Genomic DNA, 19,222 nt, shown 5'->3' on the forward strand with positions numbered 1-19,222 from the left:
GAAAAATTATGGGAACTTCAGAGACTCCAATTATATATATATATATATATATATATATATATATATATATATATATATATATATATATATATATATATATGGCTAAAATGCAAAACTAATCCTCTAACTTTATTCAAATTTCATTTCAGTCCTTTAGCTTTGCTTTCGTTCATTTCAGTCCTCTACGTTTCAGATTTATTCAATTAAGACCTTTTCGTTAACTTTTGTTAAATTTTTTTTTTTAAATGGAAAATATTTTTCAATCATTAATTGAATTTTTTTAATTTAAAAATTTTGAAGAAAAATTTATAAAATTGAAAAATTAACCGCAACATATAACAAAAATTAATGGAAAAGCCTTAATTGAATAAACTTGAAAGTTAGAAGACTGAAATAAACAAAAGCAAAATTAGAGGACTGAAATAAAATCTGAAAAAACTTAAAGAGTTAGTTTTGTATTTTATTCTATATTTTTTGAAAGGGTAATATATGATATTAGTTCAAACTTTAGGGGTGTTTTATGTATTTTACCGAAAACCTAAATGTAAAACCCAAGTTCCGCCCTCTCTTATATTTTGCTCAACACCACGCACCCACAAAGCGCAGAGAGGCAGCTTAGGGTTTTTCAGACTTTCTCTGTCTCTGTCTCTGTCTCTGTCTCCTCCTCACAACAAAGCAAAGCATGGAAAACGCCGCCGCCGCCACGCCGGCGCAACTCTCACAGAAGGAGAAAGATATCCAGATGATGTTGGCCTCCCATGTTCACTTGGGCACCAAAAACATCGACTTCCAGATGGAGCGTTATGTCTTCAAGAGGCGCAGTGATGGTTGGTTTTTCTCTCTCTTTTTCACTTTTTCTCTTCTGGGTTATTGTTATTGTTTCGGATTGATTTTGATTATTAGTAACAGTAGAGTTAACTGGGTGTCCAATTTTGCATTACCCGTGTAATATTTTAACACTAATTCACTATTGGTAGCTTTAGTTTATATGGGTTTTAGCATAGTATGGCAGAAATAAGAACATTGTATCGATTATGTTTGGATGTATTGCATTGGTTTTGTTATATATATTATAGTGGTTTTAAGATTTTCCTTTTTAAAATGAAGATCCATTTGAACCAGGGATTGAAATGTGAATTTGTGCATATCAATTATCAGATTGCCTTTCCTTGCATTTTATCTGTAAATGGAATTGTTTAAGATTTATGGGTTTTAAAGCTTGGTTGTGTATGTAGATAGAGTTTATCTATTTTTTGAATAGCTCTTAGAGTAGATTGTTTAAATTTGATTGCAAGTTAAGTTTCTGAATAATGGGCTCAGTTAATAATGTACACTAAGTGCTTTATAGATATATATGGACTGGGGAAATTGATGTTTATGTGTTGATCACCTGTGTGCTTGTCTAATACTTGATTAGTGTTGTTTTGACCTTTAGGAATATACATTATCAATGTGGGGAAGACATGGGAAAAGCTTCAGTTGGCAGCCCGGGTTATTGTTGCAATTGAGAACCCACAAGACATCATTGTACAGTCTGCAAGGCCTTATGGTCAGAGAGCGGTCCTGAAGTTTGCTCAGTACACTGGTGCCCATGCTATTGCTGGGAGGCACACTCCTGGTACCTTCACCAATCAGTTGCAGACCTCATTCAGTGAGCCTCGTCTCCTCATCCTCACTGATCCAAGGACTGATCATCAGGTGATTGCTGCTTAAATAGATGTTATTGAGGCATCGTTTTTGCTTGTACTGTTGCCTATTTGTACCAATGTTTACTCACTACCAAAAGCTGATTGCAGCCCATTAAGGAAGCTGCTCTTGGAAATATTCCAACTATTGCCTTTTGCGATACTGATTCACCCATGCGGTATGTTGATATTGGGATCCCTGCCAACAACAAGGGGAAGCATAGCATAGGATGTCTCTTCTGGCTTTTGGCAAGGATGGTTCTGCAGATGCGTGGTACTATTCGTCCTGGGAGTAGGTGGGAAGTGATGGTAAGGAAGATGGCAGAAGGCTCTTTTTGGTGGACTTTATTTTTCGTTAGAGAGCTAAATTGCTAATGTAAAATGGGTCATCCTTTTTATTTGCAGGTGGATTTGTTTTTCTATCGGGAGCCCGAGGAGGCTAAGCAACAAGAAGAAGAAGAAGAAGCTCAACCCATGGCAGATTATGGAATTGAATATAATCCTGCTCCCCTTGCTTCTGACCAATGGCCTGTTCAAGGTGCTGCTGATGCCCAGTGGATCCCTGATGCTCAGCAACCTATTTCCGCTGTTACTGCGGCATGGACTCCAGAAACAGGTAGAACTAAGTTGTTTTCTTTTACTTTGGCTTATTGAAATGCAAGATTATGTAAATTTTATCTCGTTGGCATGGTCAATCTAAATATATTTGTATGCACTGGTGCTACATTGCTATTATTTTTGTAGGCTAAAATGCAAAATTGACCCTCTAACTTTTTTCAGATTTTATTTCAGTCCTTTAACTTTGCTTTTGTCCATTTTAGTCCTCTAAGTTTCAGATTTATTCAATTAAGGCATTTCCGTTAACTTTTGTTAAAATTTTTTGAAAAAAAAATCTGGAAAATATTTTTCAATCATTAATTGAATTTTTTTAATTTGAAAATTTTGAAGAAAAATTTATAAAATTTAAAATTTAACCATAACATATTACAAAAGTTGATAGAAAAACCTTAATTAAATAAATTTGAAAGTTAGAGGACTGAAATGAACAAAAGCAAGGTTAGAGGACTAAAATGAAATTTGAAGAAACTTAGAGGGTCAATTTTGCATTTTACCAATTTTTGTATATTTCTAATGTTATAAACATGTTTGACGTGTCCCTATGGGCAAAACGAGTTATTTATAAATTGATTTCAGGATTTTGTGTAACTGGTTGTGTACTAGTGTTGGTAATTTTTCTTCTAAACACTGATAGCTTGGATTTACTACTAACGCCCCGTTTGTTTCAATGGAAAACTTTGTGTAAAGATAGTTTTCCTTATTTTCCAATGTTTGGTAGCTTAAAAAAAGATGAGTCAAAGGAAAACTATTTTTGGTCAACATAAAAAATATGGCTTATTTTTAGAGATTGTTTTCCATTAATTTTTTTTGGAAAACAACTCTATCTCACATCAAGCTAAATAAGGGAAGTTAGGAGGTTATTTTTCAACTCATTTAAAGTTGCTACCAAACATTGAAAAATGAGATAGTTTTATAGAAAATGCTTTTTAGAAAATAATTTATTTTCTAGAAAATATCATTGTTGAAACAAACAGAGCGTAAAAAAATCATATGATGGATTCAATTCTGGCCTTATTTGGTAAACTTTGTCTATCAACAGTAATGAATACTACAACTATTGTCATTTGTTCTTTGAATTTAATTCTTCATTTGTTTGCTGGAATTCCATTACATTATTCCTGGCTGTTAATAAAAGAAATATTTGCAACATGTGCTGATCTTGTGTTTAAAATAAGATTTGTTCATGCAGAAAACTATGTATCTGGTATGGCATCTGTTGCATTTGCTGACATTTTATTTCCATATTTCTTATCCTTTTTTTTCCAGGTCCAGCTGTTATAACAGGTGAATGGGATCAAATTGCGCCACCAATTCCTGCTGTTGGTCTTCCTACTGTTGGTCTTGAAGGTGTTCCTCCTCCTTCTGGCTGGGAGTAATGAAGTGTGCCAGATTTATTACTTAAATACTCCCTGCATCGCAGGATTTTGTGTTAGGATTTGAAGTATGGTCAATTTTCTGTTGGGAATGAACCTTTTTATTGGCACAGCTCAGTTTTAGATATAGAGTTTCAGAGGCTTTTGACTTTGATGTTGGTGTCTTTGAGAGGCTTTATTTTGATATATTTATGATTTAAAATCTGCAAGCAGTGTAAGCTATATTTTATGATAGAATCAAATCCTCGTTTTCCCTTGCATTCTGCAACATGACATGTTTGAAGGGTTTGGAAGTATGACTAAATGTCATCCAAACTCTACCATATTCAATTTTGATGTAAGGTACAATTTCTTTTTTGTTGTAGAAATAAATTAATACTGGTTGTGACCCCTGCCCACCCATATCTTTTGTCATCAATTGGGTTACTTGAGTCTGATTCAGTTTTACAGACTGGAAAATTTCTGTTTTGGCAAACTTGAGGATTCTGAAAGAAATCTAGAATATTAATAGCAATTTGTTTTTTGATAATTTAATATTATTAGCAGTTAGTTTTACTCACGAAATCCTTGATCATTATACTGTGACATCGCAGATTTAACTTTTAACCTTCTTTTTTTTGGAGAAGAATTTCAACTGATGATAGGGGTTGGTAAAATGTTCTCATTCTTTGTTTTTTCGATGTTTAAGGCTCCATTTGGTAATGGTATTTAAACAAGGAAAACTGTTGTTTAAACACCATAACATGTATTTTTACACTTTTTTATTTACACGTATTTTTGTACAACTTAAACAATGTTATTAGAAATTTCTTATCAAAGAGGTCCTAAGTTTAGAAGGCATCTATAGTCAGCAGTTAAATGTAAATGTTAAACAAGGGTCTTATCTAGAAGACTATTACTCAAAAAATAAAACAAAAACAATGTGAGTTATTTGTGTTTCATGTTTAGGCTCAGTTTGTTATGGTGTAATTTTTTATTTTTTGGGGCTTTGGGTTCAAATCAAATAAACTTGTGCGGTTAAGATGCTTTCATAGTTATAATTGTCAACGTTTTTGAGACTTAGGTCTTCTTGCATGTGTTGCCTGTTGGACATTGAGAATGGGATAAAACTTTGGTAGACTGTTAGACATTGAGAATGGGATGAAACTTTGGTAGGGTCTTCTAGTGCATTGGATAGGACTTGGAAACGGATAGGACCTTGAAGCAATATGTGATCGTTTTTATATATGTGTTGTGTATTGGGACACTAAGACGCAAGCAAAATGCCTTTAAAAAAAAGCTAACCTCTATTAAATTATATGCAGATGAAACATTTTCCATAATCTCCTGCCTAATTTTTTTTTTTTTGGGAGAAAAATCTCTTGCCTAACTTGTAAGGGGAAAATAAAAACAAACGGCAAAAACAAGTATTGGCAAAATCAGAGAATATTTTATGAGTAACTCATTGTAATAAAATTTGTTGATCTAGTTCAACTATAGGTTCTTCAATAGCAATTGGTTCAACTTTAGGTTCTACATAAAGTGTGATTTTATTTGTTGGCCATTCAGCATGTAGTTCACACATGTAGGTCACATCATTATCTGAAGTAATTAACCTTAACCCTTGCTATAAGTCACCACCAGGTATTAAATAATAAATCCTACTGTTAATGGGTCCCTCAACCTCAGCACAAATGTCTTGTATCTCAAAATGACTTAGTAGATCTGGATCAACATTACCCATTGTAGATACCTCACCACCTACATACACTAAACCAGGGTTCTACTCAAAATTTCCACTATGGTGAATAGTAAAATCAAAACGAATTTCAGCAGCCATCTGTAGGAATTAAAACACATGCATAAACAATAGTAATTAAATACATAACCAATGCATGCATAAAGAGCACCAATCATTGACAAAAAAAAAAAAAAAATTCAGTTGCACATAAAATACCATTTAACGTGGGGTCAGAGACAAAAAACACAACCAACTAAACAATTTGTCTCCATGGGACCACAGACAACCTAAAGATGCATCTAACCAAAATATTCCTAGGGACCACAATCATCAATGTCAACTATAAAAGAACAAACACATCGATGGTAAACTCAACAATGGTAAACCACTAATTTTATGACAGAAAAACTTTAATCTGAATCACTTTCATCAATTGTTACACATTGAAAAAGAACAAACACAACAATGGTAAACCCTAGAAAGTCATTTCATGCCTGATATAGAGGAAAACCCAAGTTTCAGCACACCTCCCCCTTTCTTGCAAGTGTTTGGGGATTTCACTTTGGCAATCAAAATAAAGAGAGAAAGGGATTATGAGTTTGGGGATTTTTGGGGATTCTAAGGTAGAGGGAAGGAGAGAACTCGTTCTTTTTTTAGGGTTCTAATTTTGGCTTATATAATAAGTGAGATTTATTAATGGAAATGACAGAGGTGGGTAACGGGGGTCTAATGGAGGTTACTACAGGTGGGTTAAGTGATAATTTTTAAACCACAGGTAGGTATTGTTAAAACAGGTCAAACAAAAGGTGGATAAAGTTCAATTCCCTCTTTATATTTTGACATTAATATTAAATAAAAACATTAAAGTGATTATTGGTTACAACGAAACGAAATGACAATATTTAGATAAAGTACCACTCAAAACTGTAATCCAAATGCAAAACAAAACCACTCAAACTCTCATTTTATTTAATTTTTTTTTATATGTATAGTACAGATACAAGACATTAAAGAGACGAAACGAAATGACAATATTTAAATTTCCTTCTCTCACATTTCTCAAAAAAAAAAAAAAAAAATTTCGTTCTCTCACCCAACCCATGACCGAGTGTTGTATATTAACAAATAACATACCTTTACTCCCATTTCAAAAAAAACATACCTTTACTCCGGAGGCAGAAAAAAAAAAAAAAAAAAAACAGAAACAAAGAGAGTCTGTAACTGTAAGACAGAGGGAGCACCCATCGTCTGGCTGAGGTAGGTGGAATTCTCAATAGAGGTTATTGTCATTTCTATGATAAATGTTATTACTACTTATTATTATTATTATCATGGATGCCTTTGGTAAATGTGCTTTCTTGCTTTTGAAATTTAAATCTATTTTTGAGAGGCAACCATTTTTTTGGATTCGATAACTTAACACCCAATAGAGTGAACAAATATAGGTTGGATGTCTCCCTCAAACTGTTTGAAGAAATTCCTGAACCAAAGTTCCTATCACCAAAACTCATCAAAAAGGGGTTGAGTAGGATGTGTAAGGTAGAAATCTTATTTTTGGGTATCTTTTTAAGTGCATGTTCCTCATTCTTTACATGGGTATTTCATTCTCTGCTCACATGTATCACCATTGCTCATATACAATAATTATTGATTCAGAAACTGAATGTGGTATTTCTCACAGCGAATAAAGAGGAAATTGCTGGACAAAGCTAACCTAGGCATTGCCAAGGCTAAAGCTTTAACTATAAGAAGAACAAAATAAGCGTGTACTATATTACCATTTTCCTAAAACAGCCAGCAATATTCTCAATCAACTTCGTTTTGTTTTTCTCTTCCATTAGAGATATGGCATTACAAACTCATTTTGGTTATAAGTTACAAAGAAAATAGTTTGGAGAGGTACAGTAAGTTGTAATAGTTTCAGATATTAAGTGTATTGCAATAGCTCCAATGGCTTAGATTGTGAAATTTAGTTGGATATGTGGATTTAAGTGGATTAGTCTGGAACCCTTAAAATTAGAAGTTATAAGAAATAATTATATCTTTAGTTTTATGCAGACTTTCAGGTTGAAAAATCTGTTAAGGGAAAATCTGGTGTGAAGTTTTGGAGAGAAATGCAAAGATATTCAGTAGTCATTTGCCAATGATTTCAATATAATGGACAGTTTGAACCTTTAAAAAAGGATGCCCTTAATAAGGCTGTGTAGGACATGCTCATGAGGCTGTCTCTATTGTTTTGAGTTTTGTTAGGTTAAGAAGATATGAAAGTGCCTCTCCCTCTATAGGAAAGGTACATTGTGAGGTTGGAGAAAAGTTGGGTTTTGAATAATACGACCTTTTCATTATTTGTTTTCTTTTTCATATTGAGAAGTAATAATAATGAGAGGTGTTAAAATTTTTATAATCATGGCGTCCAGCTATTTTTCCGCAATTCCTCCCCAACTTTATTGTCACAACAATAAAGTTAATTGCACTTGCATTAGACTCAGCCTTTAGTTATTCATTCCTAAAATTGATTCTGAATTGTTAAGAGTAGTACTCAATTAGCATGTTGGTTGCAAAAAGGTTATTTTGAACAAAATGACTTATCTTCATTTATAGTTTCAACTCATAGTACTTTCAATTAATAAACATTTTTAATTTTTATTTAACTATCCTGTGCATTGCACAGGCTATATATATAATTTAGGAGATATTTTTATTGAATTAAAAAAAAAAAAGTTGCCATTATCAGTTATATCACCAACCCATCGCTTCTCGAGTTACTTGCAGTCGCACCCAAACACCGCCACTCTCTCTCTCTCTCTCTCTCTCACACACACACACACACACACACACACACACACATACCTGTTGGCTTCAACAGTCGGCAGTGGTTCACCACTCTCAGTATGTGAGTGGGAGTAAAATTAGGTGAGAGACCACTCTCTCTTTCTCTCTCTGTGAGTTCAATGTCAATGATAATGATGTTTTTATGTTTAGTTGTGAAATCAGTAGGAACAGTTTTGAATGATGGAACTTCAATCACTTTATTCAATTTCAGAGGTTTACTGTATACTGTAGATACTTTCTTCTTCAACTATAATAGTCACCAAATCAACACACCGTTTATAGGCTATCAACTTTTGTCAAACTCTTCCCCACTTCACAATTTGTGTTCATTTTTCTTACACAAATCTAATTGATTATGATATAGATTTATATATACAATGAAGCTGAAGGTAGTGTCCAAGAAAATCTATGATTATGTGCGCCATGATCTCAAAGAAATTGCTTTCCCTTCTTCATTGCCTGATCCTCCTCACATCAAAAAGCGCCCAAAACTCACCTGGCGTGACCGATTCTTGGTTTGACCACAATTTTTTTTTTGCAAAATTGTTCAGTAAGTTTTAATTAGAAAGAATTTCAAATTAATGGGTGTGTGTGTTTTTTGGTGGTGAAGATATTAAAGGAGGCTTCTAGGCTTTATGCTGCGAGTTGGGTACGCGACATTGGTCCGGATCTTCGGCCAAATGATTATAAGAAATTTGGCGAGGATGAGAGTGAGAGTAAGCCTAAGGGAGCAAAGGGTGGGACTACTAAGGAGAGAGAACCATCAACGTTGGAGGATCTTGGTAAGACTAAATTTCCGTTTTAATAATATTCTCTATTAGTGTCAGTGGATTCAGTTTGTTGTACATTTTATGTTCTTTTTTTTTTTTTTTTGTGTGTCGATGCTAGGGAAACTACAAATTAATATGTCACCAATAACAAAAAGTAATTCAGAAATTTATTTATTATGTTGGTAAAGTGGTAGTAATTGCATTCAGTGTCACTTTAGTTTGAATAGTAATAAAATTGGAGTAGTTTTAGCATTTTCCATAAACTTGATATGTTACGTGCAAGATGCCTGGACCTATATGCAATCTTCTCATATGTCTTTAAGTTCCACATTCTAGCCCTATCCAATCTGTCACTAAAGGCTGCTTCACATTAGAAATTCTGAGCATGTAATAAAGAAAAGAAAATTGTATTGGAAGGTAAAAAGAAGCTTGCAACATCAAAAACAAATTCTTGCAGTTGATGTTCATAAATTAATAGCTACTGTTTTATTTGAAAAACAAATATGATGGAAGATCTTGAATATTTCTTTCTTCACCTGCTAATCTTTATATTGCCGTCATTTTTTTTCCTCATTATCAATATTCCTTTTATTGTTTTGAACATCAAATTGGATACCACTATTGAGTTTGTAATTTATTGAGTTTAATTCTGGCTATCTTTTACTTGGGGAAAACAAAATTTATAGCTGTGGCTGCGAGAGGGGGAATGGAGACACTAAGGCCTGCTTTGCAACGGGTGTACATGACAAGAGCTTCTGCCTACAGAGATGCTCTCAAAAGTTTTATACAGGGCTATCAAGAAGGTGTTCAACAGGTCATGGAGAAGAAGGATGATTCTAAATCTGAACAGGAAGGAAATGCGCCAAAAAATTCACATTGACATTATGTAGGAGGCAATATATATGTTTCTTCTTTTCTAGTGCGTAAAATAATCACTCAACTTGTAGAGCTTTGCTAGAGCTCAGATTGTAGGGAACTACTAGCATGATCGATTCAAATTTAAGGGTTTTACCACAGTGTAAACAAAAACTTGAGAGCTATGAATAGTCTGGAAAATATTTTGTACATATAATGTCTTTTGACATACCTGTCACTTGGTGGTGCTGAAGTTGTTATCTTGCCACATTTATGAATCCTTGGTAATTAGTTTTATGATTTGTTTATGCCTTATACTTGTGTTGTTTTCGTTTTATTTCCAGCCAATGGTATAGATGTTAATGGTATAATCTACTGTGTACAACTATGATGAACAGAAAATATTTCTGATATGAAATTGTGTTGTTTAATATCTGTATGAAGTCCAAGGAGAGTAATGCTTGATAAATGCTATCAGTTAAAATTCTATGGCAGCAGGTAGAGTGCATAAGGATCTGCTTGTTATAAACTCTCAACTGTTCCCAAATGAGTAACAGAAACAAGTGTAATTTGTGTGGGACACGAATAGCAATTCTTCTTCATTATCTATGATCTAATTATTGGTTTCTATTTTGCTAATGTGTGAAGGTATGGAAGCATTACGGTGGCTTATGGTTTGTTTTGTTTTGTGTGTGTGTGTGTGCATGTGCGTGTGTCAAGAGATGGTAGTTATATACATTCCCCCACCAGAAAGAAGAAAAAAAAAGAATAAATCTTTTATTCAATTAGGTTGAACACATTTAATATGAGCATATAATTTGACAAATGCATGACATTAGCTTGCATAAGATGATGATGATTTTTATTTATTTATTTATTTATTTTTCTAGTGACACGCAGCACTCATCCAAATGATGATTTCTCTACAAGCTTTTCTTTTCTTGTCACTGCATCCATGTGGGGATCATTTTCAGCCTTTCGAAGGACCCTTCAGAATTGGTGGGCAGCCTTCTCACTGAGATTCTGTTTAAGATAGAAACAGTTGCATTGGGACACCACTTTCAGCTTTAGAAGGATTGTACACGGCAGACGAATTGTGCTGTGTGATGTGAAGGTGAATGCTTTTTAGTGCATACTGCTTCATGGAGGTAGAGAAGACTGAATGATTTCGCGTGATATTGAAAGATTGAAACGGAGATCATGGCCCCACAAAGAGAAATTTGCTCCTGCTTTTGGCTAGTCAGTTTTCTTGCTCCAGTGCATGGTAGCACTTCTTAACCCATCAATGATCCATAGAGATTTTTTTGGAGCTAGCAATTGTTTTTTCTATTTCAGGGAAGAGTTCCACTGAGGGACTGACTGTATTGTGGGTTGCCACCTATCAGTTCCTTCTCGCCTCATGACTGTGTTTTTGGTTCAAGTCTTTTCAATCACATGGCTCTTGCTGTAAGTCTTCTCTAGAACATGATATGGAAATTCATTATCTATGACCATTATTATATGTCCTTTGCAAATCAATTTTGGAGCCTTGGGCACCAGGTATCAGGATTCTCTTGTCTACAAATATTTTCCTACAGTTAAGACTTCCTTTTTCCAAAAAGAGGGAAATCTGAGTGGTTCTTTAGTACTAGGACAAAGTCTTCCAAAATTATGGCTAATGTATGGAGGTATGGAAGCATTAAGGTGTCTAATGTTTTGTTTTGTTTTTTGTTTATGTTTTGTTTTTTCTTGTTTTCTGTGTGAATGAAGAGATGGTAGTTCTCTACATTCCCCCATCGAAAAAAAAAAAAAAAACCTTCAATCAAAATGAAATCTTCATTCAATAAGATTGTACACATTTAATATGAGCATGTTATTTGACAAATGCATGATATTAGCTTGCATCAGATGATTTTATTTTTATTTTTAAGTGACACGCCACCACATGCATCCAAATGAAATAACTCATGATTTAGTGTTTATCTGGTTGTTTTCAATTTTCATATTGTCTTGGTTGGATCAAGACTAACATATCTTGATTCATTTAGGATGATTTCTCTAGAATCTTTTCTTTTCTGTCACTGCTTCCATGTGGGGATCATTTTCAAGCCTTTCGAAGGACCCTTCAGAATTGGTGGGCAGACTTCTCACTGAAATTCTTATTTAAGATAGAAACAGCTGCAGTGGGACACCACTTTTGGCTTTAGAAGGATTGTACATGGCAGAGAAATTGGGTTGTGCGATGTGAAGGTGAATACTTTTTAGTGTACACTGCTTCATGGAGGTAGAGAAGACTGAAAATGACTTTGCATGATATTGAAAGATTGAAACGGAGATCATGGCCCCACAAAGAGAAATTTGCTCCTGCTTTTGGCTAGTAGGTTTGCTTGCTCTAGTGCATGGTAGCTCTTCTTAACCCATCAATGATCCTTCTAGATATTTTTTTGAGCTAGCAATTGCTTTTTCTTTTTCAGGGAAGAGTTCCACTGAGGGGCTGACTGTTTTGTGGGTTTCTTTGTCAAGTGATATGGTTGGTGGGGTTGCCACATATCAGCTCCTTCCCTCTTCATGACTGTGTTTTTGGTTCAAATCTTTTCAATCACATGGCTGATGGCTCTAGCTTTAAGTCTTCTCCAGAACATGATATGGAAATTCATAATCTATGACCATTAGTATATGTCTTTTGCAAATCAATTTTGGAGCCTTGGGCACCAGGTTTCAAGATTCACTGTGTCTACAAATATTTTCCTACAGTTAGACTTCCTTTCCAATAAGAGGGAAATCTGAGTGGTTCTTTCTTACTAGGACAGAGTTTTCCAAAATTATGGACTATGTGGTTTCTTTAATGTTCGATTTAGTTGATTCTATGAAATTTAAAATTCTCTTTTCAGGGTTTTGTGCTTTCTTGGGATTATTGATAATGCATTGCTGATAACAACATCATTGCTTGCTTTTATTCCTTTGGGAATTTAATAAGTCTCAAAAGGGCTCTCTTTTTTCGTATTGCAGGTACAAAGGCAGGTGAACGTGTGGTTGACCCAAGAGCCTCAAAGCAATAAAGCATGGGAAGAGGAAAAGCCAAGTGCAATGAAGAAATTCTCACATGGTGTTTCTATACCTGTACTGTAGTGAGTCATGCATGATTGAATTATTCTTGGCAGGACAAACCCATTATACAGGAAGAGTCCCTTCATTTCTTTGATTGGCCATTACCTATTAGGCCAATGATAACAACACATATCTGAGGACCCTCCCACTTGCACAGCCCGCGAGCCACTAAGCATTGGGAATTTGGACACCATCTCCAACCGAGGTCAATCAGTATCTTCCTTGTCAGAATCTTATGGGCCCTGATAATCACATGACACAGTTGTTATTCAACTTCTATTTTGTTCTTCCTTTGTTGCTTAATTCTTGCGCCTTAACATGTTCCCAAGATGAGATGAATCAAAAAACACATGCACCCGCTGAATCCATTAATCAGACCAAATATGTAATGCATCTTTGAATGTTATAAAACCCAAGTTGTCATCTAGAACAATCACCATACTGATCAGTATGAGCAATACTGTCGAGGGCTATTGTATTCAAATTTCAACCATGTCTTGAATTTGCTAATTTCCTATTTTTATCAGTTACTAACCAGTAGCCAGGTTCAAAGTTACAGCATATGCCTAAAAGAGTCTCTGAACCAGATGAGTCGAGGAAAAACTAAGGTGGTTATGAAATCTGTCATGTAGTGACTAGGAAATTTTTTTTCTTGTGTTTTTTGAAGTCATATCCAATGGAATTATGGAGGATAAATACGCATAATTAGATGTAGCATTTCTTTGGCGAATTGCACGATTAATAGATGGGAAAGAAGTATGGCCAAGCCTAACTATGCAAATTTGTTATTTCAAGATCCATCTTTCAATTGGTCTTATAAATTTCCTCAATTTTTATATGCTTTATATGTAATTTCAAGCAGAATTCTTGCCTCTTTGATGATCTTTGATGATCAATAATGAAGATGGATAGCACGCCATTTTTAGAACTGTCAACAGGCCCCATCATTTTGCATTATGCTCAACTTCTCCTCCTCTGTTTGGAACACCTGGGTAAACTCAGCACATTCATTTACACACGTTATTTCTTTCTTTAGTTGATTCCTATTCATTTTGACAGGTTCCTCACTATATTTCCCATTTGTCTCCAATCCTTTTTAGCATCAGATTTTCACACCTTTTTTAATCTTTTACTGTGCTTTCCAATTTCACATAAGCTTTTCTCTCTTTGTAATGGCTGTTTGCATCATTAAAGTAACAGAAACAATATGATCAGGGGGGGGGGGGGGGGGGGGGTTTTAAAAAAAAAGCCAGCTTTGCTTCTGATATTTTTCTAGCCACAATTGGTGGAATAGCCTGTTTGTCCCTATTAACATTTTCATTAGGACCTGTTCTTAGATTTCTTTGTTTGCCATTGAACTCTTCTCTCTCATATCTTTAGTCACCCTATCTTGTCTTTAAGTTACTTTCCAATATTCATTTTGATCAAAAGATCTTTTTGTTCCTTAACTTTTACAGCGAAAATATCAGCAAAAACGTAATGCAATTTTCTTGGGAGACCACAGAGTCAGGCAGGAGCCAAATCGACATGTGTCTTGACTCTTGAGAATCGGATTTTATGCACTTTGGTATTGCATTAAATAATTGTCTCTTTTTTATCACTTCCCATTCCATCCACACATTTTAAAATGCTGATGACAAAGAAGAATACCAAACCCGCAATCAACATCACCATGTCCCTATGGTATTTTCATAAACATTTAGGCTTCTGACTTGCAAGTGCAACAAAACTTTTCAACAAGGAAAAAAGATAAAGGAAAAAAAATGCTCTCCTTTTCAGCTTCTCACTACTGTGCAAATTCCAGGTAGAGCACTGAAAAAAACTGCTTGGATACATTTTGGAGATTGACATAAAATAAAATAAAGATAGAAATTAGAAAGAGATATAGATATAGAGAGAGAGAGAGAGAGAGGAGTGGACTAGTACGACTGGGCTGTCACCAATCTATTCAAGTCCACCCACCCGCCCACCCACACCAACACCACCATTACCCACAACCATACCCTCCCCATTATTATAATGAGCCCATAGGAAAAATCTTTACCCAGAATCTCAACAGTAGCAAATAGATTCCTCATTTCTGATTTTCCACGACCCAAATTTCCCATTTGGCATAACTGATGTCATTCAGTCATTCTCAGCTTTTTTTTTTTTTTTTTTTTTTTTTTGAGGTCCCAATTGCCATACCCTCTTCCAAATCTTCAGACTTCACTCTTTTCACCTTCCTTTTGCTTCCAAAGAAAATAAAAACCCGAACCTTTTTTTACCACAACTTTGTCACATTTGCGAGTAGAAAAATTTTTTTCTATAATCTGCTACGAATTATGACAAAGTCGCAAACAAAAAAAAGTTGTGGTTCCAGAACCAATCTTTAGTTCTCTTACCTTCGGCTTGGAAAGTTGGCTTGAAAATCTGGGATTTTTTTCTTTATAATATATATATATTTTTTTCTATTTTATTTTTCAAGACTTCAAGTGGGTTAAAAACTTACAATAAGTCAGTACTGAGAACGTCACATCCACAGATCTTTATCCTCGGCGATCTCTCATCTGGTTGACATTAGAGTTATCCTGTTAGAATCCCATGTACATTCTAATAATTACACTTTATTGAAAAAAAACAAATAATTCATGCATGATTTATCACTAATGCAAGTATTAGTGTACATCATGACTTATCTAGTTGGCCATCAATTATTTGGTCAGCGGTGGCTTAATAATTGTTGCTAGAAAAGCAGCTCACCTTATTCGATTTGGAGGCTTGTTATCCAATAAAAGATGTCTACAATTAGATTGTTATCAAATTTGTTTTTGTAGAGAGAGATAGAGAGAGAGATTTTGGCCATTTGGCATTGTAGCAAATGGGATATTTCTCTAGCCACCAAACCTTTGGTTCCCCTCATTATATGTTGGATGGTTTGTATTAGAAAGCCTGAACTAGCACTTTCAACTTTCCAAATCAGAACCCACCCAAACCAGACTTAGATCACACTAACCAAACTACATCAATTTGGTTATGTTTGGTTTGGTTGTGATTCAACTCCATGTTAAAAAGAATGTCAGACTACTACTACCAATACCATCTGGTGTTCATTATATCCCCTAGATGGTTATGGCCCACAACAAATCAAGCCCCTTAGGGTTAATATGGTGAGCCCACACAGCCACACTGTTGAACATGAGCCACTGTAAGCAATCATATAAAGTACATTTTTTACATGGACCCAAATTCATAGATCCCACTCTCAAGTCTCAAGCCCCAAAATGAAATTAAATAAACTACCAATCAATATAGTTGGTAGGAAAAGAAACCCATTAATAATTCAGTTTAAAAAAAAAAAATATATATATATATATATATATATATATATATATATATATATATATATATATATAACCTAGCCACCTGATAATGCTTCTCTAAAAGTTAGATTAATCCAATGATATCATTTTCATGCAGACCGATTATTCGAAGCTAACATGTGCTTAACAACAACCATGTCAAACACTAGAAGGGTTTTGATTCTTTTGAACCAAAGTTTAAAAAAAAAAAAATATATAGAATCAGTCCACTTGGGACCTTAGACCGAGGTCTCATACTAACGCTAGCTTTAACCTGTCTGATTAGAGGAAACAACAAAATCATAATAGAAAAATATTAAGTTTAGTCACATCTCTCTCCATTATATATAATTTAATCCAGATAGTAATGATAACCATAAACACATAACGAGAATAACCACCTCATATTTAAGAAAAAGCAATTCTCTAATAATAATAAAATAGTTAGTAGCGTACCATGTGATCATGAGGGACTGAAGAAGAATTGTCATGTTGATGATGGTAATAGTGCTGGTAAGTTGACGAGGCATGATTATGATCATGATCTGGCAGTTCGGACGGCACTGATTCATCCTCAGTCTGACACTCCAAGTTCACCCCAAACAGCCTAAGTATCTTCGAGTTCCCAACCGGCGTCGTTTGATTCTCAACTTGTGATGATGATGACTCTGCTGCCAAAAAACAAAAATAAATTTGAAAGTATATAAGTACACGTGCATGTAGTGCCTGTGTCTCAAATTGTTCAAGAATCCAGGATAATCCCTGTTCCTAAAATTAACGTTGTTTTTACGAGAAAAGAAAAGTTCACTCAGTACTGCCATGAATGTAACTAAAAATTAGTGCAACAACAAAAAGATAAAAATCCCAATGTAGCGCGTGAATAGCACGCTTAGCAGACCACAGATTTGGCTTCTCCAAGGGATGAACAACTCAACAATTAACACACCTCCCAACAAAAACACATTCCTCCAAACCAATTGGAAGGTGTCTTTCACGCACTTTCATGTGCTTCTATAATACTCAATTTAAAAAAAAATAATAAATAATACATACATACATTAAAAGCCCATACAATGTTACTTTTTCTGTAAAAAAAAAAAAGGACAGTCTTTTAGGATCTCAACTCATAAACTTAGTTGATAAGAAATTTTAGAGTAAACTAGAATTTTCTTAAGTCGAGAAAGATAGAGTTGAAACAAACCTGCATGAAGACATGAGTCAGGTTGGTATGGGAGGGGCTGACTATGATGTTGTTGATGATGATGATGATGATGCGTAGGATAAGGGTGCGTATTATAGAACGCTCTGGTCCACGCTTCAGAAACAGCCCCACTAGCACAAGCACTAGTTGTAGTACTATTGTGTGCGACCACACCTCCACCACTGCCACCAGCACCACAGCTGCTATCATGCGCAGCCACGGATCCACGTCGTCTCCACCCAATGAACAATCGGTCACAGTCGGTACGGTGTCGTTCAAACAAGACGACATCACCAGCATCGAGCCTCTTCTCCTTAACATAGCGGCTCCAGCCTTTGGTCAGCACGTAGCTCTGGCTGCTGTTCCAATACGAGTAGCGGAATCGCCAGCACTTTCCTGACTCGTCCTCGAAACTCAGTAGCAACCCCTTGTCGCTTGAGTCGCCGCCGAGTGGGAAGTACTTCTCCGCGTGTTGCTTTGGGATTACGAGGCGGTTCAGCTTGCCCACGTCGCTTGGTGTCAATGGCTTCTCGAACATGTGTTCTTTTTGCTGCGCTGCTGCTTCTTCTTCGTTTTCCTGATGATCATCAGGTTGTTGTTGTTGTTGTTGTTGTTGTTCGAATTCTTGGGGTTGACTGGTGGGGTTTTGGTCGTCGAGGTCTTCGTCGTTGTCGTTTTCATCGTTGAGGTTGAAGTTGAAGGGTGTGTTTGGGTTTCGAAACATTGGGTCCTGGGAATTTTGAGAGTCAAGCCAGGTTTGGTGGTGTTGGTGATGATAGAGTTGGGGGTTCCAAGAAAGGTTTGGTTTTAAAGAAGATGAAGATGAAAAGGGGTTTTGATTTGGGTCCATGAAAGTGCTTTGTTGTTGGTGATGATATTGTTGGAGTTGAAGTTGAGTCCACCAAAGTGTTTCTGGAAGGTCTGAAGAGTAATGGTTTATGGACATGTTTTTGAGAGATATAGAGAGAAAAAGGCTTGGAGAAGCGTGATGATTATGGGTTTGATGTGGAAACTGTGGGAACTATTTGATGTAGCAGCAAAGATATGACAATGAGAGAGAGAGAGAGAGAGAGAGAGAGAGTAAGTAGGGGGAAATGTAAGTACGAGAGTACTTTAAGGTTTTGCGTGATGAAAAATATACAATCATTAATTTCAGTGAAAATTTTATAGATATTCTCTCTTTTTTTTCTTTTTTTCTTTTTTGCTATTATTTTTCACATTATATAAGTAGTGAAAATGAGAAATATATATAGTAATTATTTTGTTACGAAAATGATGTGAGAGGGATATAAATAAATGAAATTACTGAATTGGGCAGAAACATGTGGCTTCATAAATCAAAAAAAAAAAAAAAAAGATTCTACAGGTGAATTATTTTGTGTAACTCGAAACACCCCATGTTACTACATTGGCAAACAAATCAAATGGTAGGCCCTCCCTGACGTAACACTCATCTACTTGAATCCAACCAGCATGCCTAGCACATTTGGTTTTTCCAGAACCTAAAAGATTGTTATAATTTTTCTCTTTATTTAAATAAAGTAGATAGAGATGGTAATAATTATTCTATAATCACTGTCTCATAATTTTAAAGTTCTGCAAATTGTGACACATTGCTGCCCAAGATAGACATTATATGATAGAAAATACAACTAGTAGTGAATTCTTTTTCCTTTTATATATATATATATATATATATATATGTATGTATGTATGTATATCTGGTTTGATACGATGAAC

The 19,222-nt window shown here is 35.0% G+C and overlaps 3 protein-coding genes across 8 annotated transcripts; 2 read left to right on the top strand and 1 right to left on the bottom strand.

The window, feature by feature from the left end:
- The first annotated feature begins 531 nt into the window (after positions 1–531).
- Positions 532–3,944, top strand: LOC142610664 (small ribosomal subunit protein uS2-like). Its single transcript, XM_075782543.1, has 5 exons — positions 532–827; positions 1,436–1,698; positions 1,797–1,994; positions 2,091–2,301; positions 3,570–3,944. Exons 1-5 carry the CDS (start codon positions 683–685, stop codon positions 3,677–3,679), a joined length of 927 nt encoding a protein of 308 aa, XP_075638658.1. The 5' UTR covers positions 532–682; the 3' UTR covers positions 3,680–3,944.
- A 2,492-nt stretch (positions 3,945–6,436) lies between these two features.
- On the top strand, positions 6,437–10,155 carry LOC142610068 (uncharacterized). 3 transcript variants are annotated; one of them, XM_075781781.1, is made up of 5 exons: positions 6,437–6,653; positions 6,842–6,935; positions 8,593–8,743; positions 8,839–9,010; positions 9,685–10,155. In XM_075781781.1, the coding sequence occupies exons 3-5, from the start codon at positions 8,606–8,608 to the stop codon at positions 9,876–9,878; spliced, it is 504 nt and encodes a 167-aa protein (XP_075637896.1). In that variant the 5' UTR covers positions 6,437–6,653; positions 6,842–6,935; positions 8,593–8,605; the 3' UTR covers positions 9,879–10,155. The 3 variants fall into 3 exon arrangements, with proteins under 3 accessions (XP_075637896.1, XP_075637894.1, XP_075637895.1); XM_075781779.1 differs by having other exon boundaries at positions 8,612–8,743; XM_075781780.1 differs by lacking the exon at positions 6,842–6,935 and having other exon boundaries at positions 6,438–6,653.
- Positions 10,156–14,908: 4,753 nt separating this feature from the next.
- On the bottom strand, positions 14,909–18,592 carry LOC142609847 (B3 domain-containing protein At3g11580-like). Of its 4 annotated transcripts, none has more exons than XM_075781568.1 (3): positions 17,483–18,592; positions 16,738–16,952; positions 14,909–15,489 (listed from the first exon to the last, which is right to left on the bottom strand). In XM_075781568.1, the coding sequence occupies exons 1-3, from the start codon at positions 18,426–18,428 to the stop codon at positions 15,469–15,471; spliced, it is 1,182 nt and encodes a 393-aa protein (XP_075637683.1). In that variant the 5' UTR covers positions 18,429–18,592; the 3' UTR covers positions 14,909–15,468. The 4 variants fall into 4 exon arrangements, with proteins under 4 accessions (XP_075637683.1, XP_075637684.1, XP_075637682.1 ...); XM_075781569.1 differs by having other exon boundaries at positions 16,738–16,949; positions 17,483–18,548; XM_075781567.1 differs by having other exon boundaries at positions 14,909–15,510; positions 16,738–16,949; positions 17,483–18,548.
- Between the last annotated feature and the right edge of the window lie 630 nt (positions 18,593–19,222).

This window comes from Castanea sativa, chromosome 9 (assembly GCF_040712315.1).
Source record: "Castanea sativa cultivar Marrone di Chiusa Pesio chromosome 9, ASM4071231v1".
Taxonomy (NCBI): Eukaryota; Viridiplantae; Streptophyta; class Magnoliopsida; order Fagales; family Fagaceae; genus Castanea; species Castanea sativa.